This window comes from Agelaius phoeniceus, unplaced genomic scaffold (genome assembly GCF_051311805.1).
Source record: "Agelaius phoeniceus isolate bAgePho1 unplaced genomic scaffold, bAgePho1.hap1 Scaffold_261, whole genome shotgun sequence".
Lineage (NCBI taxonomy): Eukaryota > Metazoa > Chordata > Aves > Passeriformes > Icteridae > Agelaius > Agelaius phoeniceus.
In genome coordinates this window covers 121084-132940 of record NW_027509916.1, presented here as the reverse complement: position 1 = coordinate 132940, position 11857 = coordinate 121084, and the positions used below count along the sequence as shown (strand labels likewise).

General features: G+C 48.6%; 1 protein-coding gene and 1 long non-coding RNA gene across 2 annotated transcripts; one reads left to right on the top strand and one right to left on the bottom strand.

Annotated features, from left to right (window-relative positions):
• Positions 1-11: 11 nt before the first annotated feature.
• On the bottom strand, positions 12-4468 carry LIPE (lipase E, hormone sensitive type; the record flags this gene model as incomplete). Its single annotated transcript, XM_077173142.1, is given in 4 exon segments — positions 12-325; positions 1495-1585; positions 3462-3782; positions 3784-4468. Coding segments are annotated over 4 exon segments (1125 nt in total), but the record flags the coding sequence as incomplete, so codon positions are not given.
• Positions 4469-5700: 1232 nt separating this feature from the next.
• LOC143693083 (uncharacterized) lies at positions 5701-6004 on the top strand. The gene is made up of 3 exons (XR_013180562.1): positions 5701-5726; positions 5848-5908; positions 5981-6004. It is a non-coding gene; the product is annotated as an uncharacterized LOC143693083 (long non-coding RNA).
• The last annotated feature ends 5853 nt before the right edge of the window (positions 6005-11857 follow it).

Below are 11857 nucleotides of genomic sequence, written 5' to 3'. Positions count from 1 at the left end.
GGGGTTTTTTGGGGTTCCCGAGTCGGTTTTTGGGGTTTTTTGGGGTTCCCGAGTCGGTTTTTGGGGTTTTTGGGGTTCCCGAGTCGGTTTTTGGGGTTTTTTTGGGGTTCCCGAGTCGGTTTTTGGGGTTTTTTTGGGTTCCCGAGTCGGTTTTTTGGGGTTTTTTTTGGGGTTCTGACCGCCAGCAGCTCGGTCTCGGTGAGGTTCCAGAAGCTTTTCCAGAAATGCACGTCCAGGTTCTGGGTCAGGCGCTCGAACTCGGCCCCGCGCAGCTCCGGGTCCAGCGCGAATTTCCCGCTGGTGAAAAGCGACCCCGCCGCCACCCCTGGCCCCAAAAACCCCCAAAATCACCCCAAAATCGGCTCGGGGATCGAAAAAAACCCCAAAATTCATCCCCGGCACCAAAATGCCCCAAGATCCAGCCCAAAATCCACCCCAAAATCCACCCCAAAATCCCCCAAAATCCACCCCAAAATCAGCCCAGGAAACTCAAAATTTACCCCTAAAATCCACTCCAAAATCAGCCCAGGAAACTCAAAATTTACCCCTAAAAAAAACCCAAAATCCACCCCAAAAACCCCAAAATTTCCCCTAAAAAAACCCAAAATCCACCCCAAAATCCGCCCCAAATCCACCCCAAAATCACCCCAGGAAACCCAAAATTTACCCCCAAAAAACCCCAAAAATCCACCCCAAAATCTCCCCAAAATCCACCCCAAAATCACCCCAGGAAACCCAAAATTTACCCCCAAAAAACCCCAAAAATCCACCCCAAAATCTCCCCAAAATCCACCCCAAAATCACCCCAGGAAACCCAAAATTTACCCCTAAAAAAAAACCCAAAATCCACCCCAAAATCACCCCAGAAAACCCAAAATTTACCCCTAAAAAAACTCCAAAAATCCACCCCAAAATCTCCCCAAGAAACCCAAAATTTACCCCTAAAAAAACCCAAAATCCACCCCAAAATCACCCCAGGAAACCCAAAATTTACCCCTAAAAAAAACCCCAAAATCCACCCCAAAATCATCCCAAAATCCCCAAAATTTACCACTAAAAAAACCCCAAAATCCACCCCAAAATCCACCCCAAAATCCACCCCAAAATCCACCCCAAAATCCACCCAGGAAACCCAAAATTTACCCCTAAAAAAAAACCAAAAATCCACCCCAAAATCACCCCAAACCCCCCAAAATCACCCCAAAATTCACTCCAGAATCCCCAAAAAACCCCAAATCAGCTCAGAGACCCCAAAACCCCCCAAAATCCATCCCAAAAATGCCAAAATCCACTCCAGGACCACAAAAAACCCCAAAATCCACCCCAAAATCCACCCAAAAATCTCCAAGGAAAAACCTCCCAAAAAAAAGCCCAAAATTGACCCAAAATGCTCCAAAATCCACCCAAAAATTCCCAAATTTTTTTAAAATCCCAAAATTGCCCAAAATTGCCCAAAATGGCCCAAATCTGGCCCGATTTGGGCGCGCGTCTCACCCAGGCCGGGCTCGCGGCTGCCGTAATTCTCGCCGAAGGACACGAGGCCGATGGCCAAGGTCTGCAGGAACGGCCGCAGCGACGGCACAAACTGCAACGGCGGCAAACGCCGGAAACACAAACACGGTCAAACAATGGTCAGCCAAGGGTCAACCCAACCCAACCATGGTCAACTCAATCCAACCATGGTCAACCAATGGTCAACACAACCCAACCATGGTCAACCCAACCATGGTCAACCAATGGTCAACCAAGGTCAACACAACCAATGGTCAACCCAACCCTGGTCAACCAATGGTCAACCAAGGGTCAACCAAGGTCAACACAAACATGGTCAAACAAGGTCAGCCAAGGGTCAACACAACCCAACCCATCCATGGTCAACCCAACCCTGGTCAACCCAACACTGGTCAACCAATGGTCAACCAATGGTCAACACAAACACGGTCAACCAATGGTCAACCAAGGTCAACTCAACCCAACCATGGTCAACCAAGGTCAACTCAACCCAACCCATCCATGGTCAACCCAACCCTGGTCAACCCAACCCTGGTCAACCCAACTATGGTCAACCAATGGTCAACACAAACACGGTCAAACAAGGTCAGCCAAGGGTCAACACAACCCAACCAAGGTCAACCAATGGTCAACTCAACCATGGTCAACCAATGGTCAATCAATGGTCAACCCAACCCTGGTCAACCAATGGTCAACACAAACATGGTCAACCAATGGTCAACCAATGGTCAACACAACCCAACCAAGGTCAATCAATGGTCGACACAACCCAACCATGGTCAACCAATGGTCAACCAAGGTCAATCAATGGTCAACACAACCATGGTCAACCCAACCCAACCGTGGTCAACCAATGGCCAACACAACCATGGTCAACCAATGGTCAACCAATGGCCAACACAACCATGGTCAACCAATGGTCAACCAATGGTCAACCAATGGTCAACCAATGTCAACCAAGGTCAACTCAACCCAACCATGGTCAACCAATGGTCAACTCAACCATGGTCAACCAATGGTCAACCAATGGTCAATCAATGGTCAACACAACCATGGTCAACCAATGGTCAACCAAGGTCAATCAATGGTCAACCATGGTCAACTCAACCAATGGTCAACACAACCCAACCATGGTCAACCAATGGTCAACCAATGGTCAATACAAACAATGGTCAACCGTGGTCAACCAGTGGTCAACCCAACCATGGTAAACCAATGGTCAACCAATGGTCAGCCAATGGTCAACCCAACCATGGTCAACCCAACTCAACCAATGGTCAACACAATCCATGGTCAAGACAACCCAACCCAACCATGGTCAACCCAACCCAACTATGGTCAACCCAACCAAGGTCAACAAAGGGTCAATCAAGACCAACCAACCAATGGTCAACCAAGCCAAGAGCAACCAATGCAACCATCCCAAACCTTCCAAGAACTTCCAGAAACTCCATAAAACCCTCAAAAAATCACAAAAAAACCCCAAAAAATCCCAGAAGAACCCAAAAAAAACCCCAAACCTCCAAGGTTCCTCACCTGGAAGCCCAAGCACCTCCCGTAGAAGCAGCCGTTGTGCATCGTCACCAACAATGGTCAACCAAGCCAAGAGCAACCAACCCATGGTCAATGAAGACCAGAAGAACCAAGACCAACCAACAACTGGCCAACCAAGCCAAGAGCAACCAACCAATGGTTGATGAAGACCAGAAGAACCAAGACCAACCAACCAATGGCCAATAGAACCAAGACCAACCAACCCATGGTCAATAAAACCAAGACCAACCAACCAATGGTCAACCAAGCCAAGAGCAACCAATGCAACCATCCCAAACCTTCCGAGAACTTCCAGAAACTCCATAAAACCTCAAAAAATCACCAAAAAACCCCCAAAAATCCCCAAAAATCCCAGAAGAACCCAAAAAATCCCCAAACCTCCCAAGGTTCCTCACCTGGAAGCCCAAGCACCTCCCGTAGAAGCAGCCGTTGTGCATGGTGCTGTACTCCCGCAGCACCACCTCGCTGATGCCTTCCTCCTCCTCCTCCTCCTCCTCCTCCTCGTCCTCCTCGTCCTTCCCCAGCTCCTTCCTCACCTTCTCCCCGTCGGGGAAGAGGCAGCCGGGCTTGGAGATCTCGGCCATCTTGAGGGCCAGCACCGTCAGCGCCCGCAGCTGCCCCAGGGCGGCCGCCACGGCCTCGATCTCGGCGGCGTTGGCGCCGGCGCGGAAGAAGAGGCTGCGGCGGTGGAGGGCCACGTAGCGGCTGCGCTCGACGGGCGCGCTCCAGGCACACCTGCACCACCTGCAGCAGGCTCCGGTAGCCGTTGCCCGGCGTGGAGGGGTCCAGGTCGAAATTTGGGGCGATTTGGCTCAGGCGGGACAGGGCGGGGCCAAGATGGCGGCCGTGGCGCAGGAGGGCGGAGAAGGCGTCGGCGAAAACGTCGGGAGGTGGAGGAAACGGGGCCGGAAACGGCGCCGGAAGCCGAACCGGAAGTGGAGGGAAAACCGGAAGTGGAGGAAAGACCGGAAGTGGATGGGAAACCGGAAGTGGCTGGGCCGGAACCGGAAATGGCGCCGAAAGGCCGGAAATGGAGGAAATGGTGGAGGTGGGAGGGGGGGAGAAGAAGTTGAGGTTGTCCCTGGCCAAGATTTGGAGGGATTGGAGGAGATCCATGGTGGGAACTGGTTTGGACTGGTTTGGACTGGTTTGGACTGGTTTATACTGGAGGGGATTGGGAGGACTGGGAGGGGGTTTGGGGTTACTGGTTTATACTGGGAGGGGGTTTGGGGTTACTGGTTTATACTGGGAGGGACTGGGAGGGCGTTTGGGGTTTACTGGTTTATACTGGGAGGGAGTTTAGGGTTACTGGTTTATACTGGGAGGGAGTTTAGGGTTACTGGTTTATACTGGGAAGGAACTGGGAGGGACTTGGGATAAACTGGGAGGGCGTTTGGGGTTACTGGTTTATACTGGGAGGGACTGGAGGGAAGTGGGAGGGGGTTTGGGGTTACTGGTTTATACTGGGAGGGGTTTGGGGTTACTGGTTTATACTGGGAGGGGGTTTAGGGTTACTGGTTTATACTGGGAAGGAACTGGGAGGGAACTGGGAACCTCAAAATTGAACTGGGAGGGACTGGGAGGGGGTTTGGGGGTTACTGGTTTATACTGGGAAGGAACTGGGAGGGAACTGGGAACCCCAAAATTGAACTGGGAGGGACTGGGAGGGGGTTTGGGGGTTACTGGTTTATACTGGGAGGGACTGGGAGGGACTGGGAGGGGGTTTGGGGTTACTGGGATCAAACTGGGAGAGACTGGGAGGGAACTGGGATAAACTGGGAGGGACTGGGATAAACTGGGAGAGGGTTTGGGGTTACTGGTTTATACTGGGAGGGGACTGGGAGGGGCTTTGGAGGGATTGGGAGGGGATTGGGATAAACTGGGAAGGACTGGGAGGGGGTTTGGGGTTACTGGTTTATACTGGGAGGGACTAGGATAAACTGGGAGGGGGTTTGGGGTTACTGGTTTATACTGGTTTGTACTGGGAAGGGATTGGGAGGGGATTGGGATAAACTGGGAGGGACTGGGAGGAACTGGGAGGGGGTTTGGGGTTACTGGGAGGGGATTGGGATCAACTGGGAGGGACTGGGAGGGTCCTGGGGGTCCCAGAATGTCCAAACTGGGCTGAACTGGTCCAAACTGGGATCCACTGGGACGGTCCTCGATGTCCAAGGGGCTGAACTGGTCCAAACTGGGATGAACTGGGAGGGTCCTCAGAGGTTACTGGTCTGAACTGGGATGAACTGGGAGGGTCCAGGGGGGTCCTGGCTGGTCCTGGGGGGTTCCAAACTGGTCCAAACTGGGATGAACTGGTCCAAACTGGTCCTGGAAGGTCCAAACTGGTCCTGGGGGGTTCTGAACTGGTCCTGGGGGGTTCTGAACTGGTCCAAACTGGTCCCAAGGGGTTTCAAACTGGGATGAACTGGTCCAAACTGGTCCTGGAAGGTCCAAACTGGTCCCGGGGGGTTCCAAACTGGTCCTGGAGGGTTCTGAACTGGTCCAAACTGGGATGAACTGGTCCGAACTGGTCCTGGGGGGTTCCAAACTGGTCCAAATTGGGATGAACTGGTCCAAACTGGTCCTGGGGGGTTTCAAACTGGTCCAAACTGGGATGAACTGGTCCGAACTGGTCCTGGGGGGGTCCTGGAAGGTCCAAACTGGTCCAAACTGGTTCTGGAGGGGTCCTGGAAGGTCCAAACTGGTCCTGGAAGGTCCAAACTGGTCCTGAGGGTTCCAAACTGGTTCAAACTGGTCCAAACTGGTCCAAACTGGTCCTGGAAGGTCCAAACTGGTCCTGGAAGGTCCAAACTGGTCCTGGAGGGTTCCAAACTGGTCCAAACTGGTCCTGGAGGGGTCCTGGAAGGTCCAAACTGGTCCAGGTGGGTTCCAAACTGGTCCAAACTGGTCCTGGAAGGTCCAAACTGGTCCAAACTGGTCCTGGAAGGTCCAAATGGTACTCCGAACTGGGAGCTCCGGGTCCCTCCGGGCTCCGCAGTCCCCGAGCTGGGGGTGGGGGAGGGGCGGGGGGAGGGGCGGGGCCGGGCCCCTCCCCCACCCTGAGCAACCCCGGGAGGGGGAGGGGAGGGGAGGGGGGGGGGAGGGGAAATGAGCCCGAAATTCCCAAAAAAAAAGGGAAAAAAAAGGTGCAAAAATACCAAAATTCACCCTAAAAAATTCCCTGAAAATCCTCGAAATATTCCCCAAAATCCCCCCCAAAAAACCAAAATCCCCAGATTTCCCCCCAAATCCCCAAAATTTCCAAATATCCCAAAATCCCCCCCTTAAAATGCCAAAAAAATTCCAAAAAACCCCCAAAAAATCCCCAAAATCCCCCTGAAAACCCCCCCAAAAAATCCCCGAATAATTCCCCAAAATGCCAAAAAAATCCCCCCAAAATCCCCCCAAAAACGTCAAAAATTCCATAAATCTCCCCCAAAAATCCCAAGAAAACCCCAAAAATTCGCCCCAAAATCCCCCCCCAAAAAATCCAACAAATCCCCCAAAATACCAAAAAAATCCACAAAAAATCCCCCAAAAAATCCCCAAAAATAAAAAAAAATCCCCAACCTCCCCCCCAAAAATATCGCAAACAAACCCCCACAAAACCCCAAAAAATCCCCCAAAAATACCCAAAAAACCCCAAAAAATAAAAAAAAAATCCCCCAGAAATACCCAATAAATCTACAAAAAATCCCCAAAAAATCCCCCCCCAAAAAATCCCAGAAACCCCAAAAAAATCCCCTCAGAAAATCCCCAACAATAACAAAAAAATCCAAAAAAATTCCCAAAAAAATCCCCACCCCCCCCAAAAAAACCAAAAATTCCCCCCAAAAATCCCCAAAACCCCTCAAAAATCCCCCAAAACAATCCCCAACAAAACCCCCAAAACACCCCAAAAAAACCCCAAAAAAAACCCCAAATCCCCAAAAAATCCGAAAAAAACCCCAAAAAAATCCCAAAAAAATAAAAAAACCCCAAAAAATTCCCCCCAAAAAACCCCAACCCCCCAAAAAAAATCCCCCCAAAAACCACCAAAAAACCCCAAAAATCCCAAAAAAAAATCCGAAAAAAAACCCCAAAAACCCCAAAAAATCCAAAAAATCCCCAAAAAAATCCCCAAAAAATCCCCAACGAAACCCCCCAACAACCAAAAAAAACCACCCCAAAATCCCCCCCAAAAATCCAAAAACTCCAAAAAAACCCAAAAAAATCCCAAATTTCCACTCCCCCCCCCCGTCCCCTGTCCCGGTTCCCTTTGTCCCCCCCGCCCCTCCCCCCCCCCGTTCCCCTTTTGTCCCAAATTCCCCAAATTTTTTCGTTCTTTCCCAATTTTTTCCCCTCCTGGGACCCCCCCGGAAATTCCAACCCCCCCGAGCCCTCCCCCACCCCCCAAAAATTCAAAAAAACCCCAAAAAATTCCCCCAAAATCGCCCCAACACCCCCCCAAAACCCCACAATCCCTCAAAACCCCCCAACCAAAATCCCCAACCCCCAACCCCCAAATCCCCTCCAAAAATCTCCAAATCCCCACCCAAAATCCCCCAAAATCCCCCTCCAAAACCCCCAAAATCCCCCAACATCCCCCAAAAACCCCCCAATCCACCAAAATCGCCCCAAAATCCCCTCCAAAAACCCCCCAAAATCCCCACCAAAATCCCCAAAATCCCCCCAAAATCCCCTCCAAAATCCCCACAATTCCCCCCAAAATCACCTCCAAAAACCCGAAAAATCCCCCCAAAATCCCCTCCACAAAACCCCAAAAATCCCCCAAAACCCCCTCCAAAAATCAAAAAAATTCCCCCAAAATCTCCCCAAAACGCCTCCAAAAATCCCCACAAACCCCCCCAAATCATCACCACAAACCCCCAAAATTGCCCCAAAATCACCCCCAAAATCCCCTCCAACAACCCCAAAACTTCCCCCACAATCCCCCCAAAATCCCCTCCAAAAATCCCCAAAAATTCCCCCCAAAATTGCCCTAAAATCCCCTCCAAAAAACCCCAAAAATTCCCCCAAAATCCCCTCCAAAAATCACCAAAAATTCCCCAAAATCCCCCTCCACAAAACCCCAAAAATTCCCCCAAAATCACCTCCAAAAAACGCCAAAAATTCCCCAAATTCCCCCAAAATCCCCTCCAAAAAACCCCAAAACTTCCCCAAAATCCCCTCAAAATCATCTCCAAAAATCCCCCAAAATCCCCCTCCAAAAATCCCAAAAATTCCCCCAAAATCGCCCCAAAATCCCCTCCAAAAAACCCCCAAAAATTCCCCCAAAATCCCCTCCAAAAAACCCCCAAAAATTCCCCAAAATCCCCTCCAAAAATCCCCAAAAATCCCCCCAAAATTGCCCCAAAATCACCTCCAAAAAACCCCAAAATCCCTCCAAAAATCCCCAAAACTTCCCCCCAAAATCCCCCCAAAACCACCTCCAAAAATCCCCAAAAATTCCCCCAAAATCCCCTCCAAAAATCTCCAAAAATCCCCCCAAAATCATCTCCAAAAAACCCAAAAATTGCCCCAAAATCGCCCCAAAATCCCCCTCAAATCCCCTCCAAAAACCCCAAAAATTCCCCAAAATCCCCCCAAAATTCCCTCCAAAAATCCCCAAAAATTCCCCCAAAATCCCCTCCAAAAAAACCCCGAAAATTCCCCCAAAATCCCCTCCAAAAATCCCCAAAACTTCCCCCAAAATCCCCCAAAAATCCCCAAAAATTCCCCCAAAATCCCCTCCAAAAAACCCCAAAAATTCCACCAAAATCCCCTCAAAATCCCCCCCAAAATCACCTCCAAAAATCCCCAAAAATCGCCCCAAAATCGCCCCCAAAATCACCTCCAAAAATCCAAAAAAATTCCCCAAATCACCCCAAAATCCCCTTCAAAAATCCCTAAAAAAATTTTGAAAAAAATCCCCAAAATGCCCCCAAAAAATCCCCAAAATAATTAAAAAAAAACCCCAACAAATCCAAAAATCCCCAAAATTCCCCCCAAAAAATCCCAAAAGTTTTCCCCCAAAATCCCCAAAAAAATTCCCCCAAAATCCCCCCTAAAATCCCTTAAAAATCCCCCCAAAAATCCCCAAAAAACCCAAAAAAACCCCAAAAAATCCCAACCCCCCCAAGCCCCTCCCCCACCCCCCACCCCAAAAAATCCGGGTGGGAATTTTGGGGTGGGGGAGGGGAATTTGGGGGGAATTTTGGGGAATTTTTGGGGAATTTTTGGGGATTTTTAGTGGGATTTTGGGGAATTTTTGGGGAATTTTTGGGGATTTTTTAGGGGGATTTTGGGGATTTTTAGGGGGATTTTTAGGGGGATTTTGGGGATTTTTTGGGGGGATTTTATGGATTTTTGGGGGAATTTTTGGGGATTTTTGGGGGGATTTTGGGGATTTTTAGGGGAGTTTTTAGGGGGATTTTTGGGGGGATTTTTGAGATTTTTAGGGGGATTTTTTTGGGATTTTCGGGGGGATTTTGGGGATTTTTACGGGGAGTTTTTTAGGGGGATTTTTAGGGGGATTTTGGGGATTTTTAGGGGAGTTTTTAGGGGGACTTTTAGGGGGATTTTGGGGATTTTTAGGGGGGATTTTTGGGGGGATTTTTGAGATTTTTAGGGGGATTTTAGAGGATTTTTAGGGGATTTTTTCGGGGGGATTTTGGGGATTTTTAGGGGGATTTTTAGTGGATTTTGGAGATTTTTAGGGGGGATTTTTAGGGGGGATTTTGGGGATTTTTAGGGGGACTTTTAGGAGGATTTTGGGGATTTTTAGGGGGATTTTGGGGATTTTTTGGGGGATTTTTAGGGGGATTTTGGGGATTTTTGGGGGAATTTTTGGGGGGGATTTTATGGATTTTTGGGGGAATTTTTGGGGAGATTTTGGGGATTTTTACAGGGGATTTTTAGAGGGAATTTTGCAGATTTTTGGGGGATTTTGGGGATTTTTTAGGGGGATTTTAGGGGGGATTTTGGGGATTTTTAGGAGGATTTTTGGGGGGATTTTGGAGGATTTTTAGGGGATTTTTAGGGGCATTTTTTGGGGATTTTCGGGGGGATTTTGGGGAGTTTTTAGGGGGGAATTTTTGGGGATTTTTGGGGGGGGATTTTGGGGATTTTTAAGGGGATTTTTAGGGGGATTTTTAGGGGGATTTTGGGAATTTTAGGGGGATTTTTAGGGGGACTTTTAGGAGGATTTTGGGGATTTTTAGTGGGATTTTGGAGATTTTTAGGGGGGATTTTGGGGATTTTTTTTGGGGGAATTTTTGGGATTTTTTTGGGATTTTTGGGGGGGATTTTGGGGATTTTTAGGGGGATTTTTAGGGGGGACTTTTAGGAGGATTTTGGGGATTTTTAGGGGGGATTTTTGGGGGGATTTTTGAGATTTTTAGGGGGATTTTAGAGGGATTTTTTAGGGGATTTTTTCGGGGGGATTTTGGGGATTTTTAGGGGGATTTTTAGGGATTTTTAGGGGGGATTTTTAGGGGGATTTGGGGATTTTTGGGGGAATTTTTGGGGGATTTTTAGTGGGATTTTTAGGGGGGATTTTGGGGATTTTTAGGGGGATTTTTGGGGGGATTTTGGGGTGATTTATTTGGGATTTTTTGGGGGGATTTTGGAGATTTTTAGGGGGATTTGTAGGGGGGATTTGGGGGATTTTTGGGGGGATTTTAGGGATTTTTACGGGGGATTTTTAGGGGGAATTTTGCGGATCTTTGGGGATTTTGGGGATTTTTAGGGGGATTTTTAGGGGATTTTTAGGGGAGTTTTTTAGGGGGATTTGTTAGGAGGGATTTTGGGAATTTTTAGGGGGACTTTTAGGGGGATTTTGGGGATTGTTAGGGGGGATTTTATGGATTTTTGGGGGAATTTTTGGGGATTTTTGGGGGGATTTTGGGGATTTTTACAGGGGATTTTTAGTGGATTTTGGAGATTTTTTGGGGGGATTTTTAGGGGGGATTTTGGGGGAATTTTTGGGGGAGTTTTTGGGGATTTTTGGGGGGATTTTGGGGATTTTTTGGGGGATTTTGGAATTTTAGGGGGATTTGGGACAGATTTTTGGGGGCGTTTTTGGGGGGATTTTGGAGATTTTTGGGGGGGGATATTGGGGGGGATATGGGGATTTTGGGGGGACTTTTTTATTTTGGGGGATTTAGAGGGGAATTGGGGGATTTCGGGGTCCTTTGCCAACATTTGAGGAGATTTTAGGGGAATTTTTAGGGGAACTTTGGGGGATTTTGGAGATTTCTCATTAATTTTAGGGCGGACTGAGGAATTTCAGGAGAATTTTGGGGATATTTTGGGAATTTAGAGAATTTCAGATCATTTTCTCTCCATTTTCTCGCATTTTTGACCTTTTAAGCCCTTTGGGCTTCATTTTTAGCCGAATTTTGTGACTTTTGGATCCGTTTTTTATCATTTTAGAACTTTTCCCCACTTTTTATCAATTTTAATTCAAATTTTTTGCCACTTTCTTACCATTTACTCTCATTTCACGCCAGATTCTACCAATTTGAGTCAACTTTGCTCAATATTCGTCAATTTTTATCAATTTTGGGGAGATTTTTATGAATTTTGGGGGCGATTTTTATCAAATTTCGCCAATTTTGGGGCAATTTTTTCCCTTTCAGCCCCCTACCCCTCTCCCTCCTCTCCCCTCCCCCCCCTCGGCCTCTTTCCCCTCCCCCACCCCAAATTTTGGGGCCCCTCCCCCAAATTTTGGGGTCTTCCCGGGGCGCTCCCACCTGTGGCTCCCCTGCCCCGCCACTTCCGCACACGTGACCCGGCAGCGACCAATCAGCGC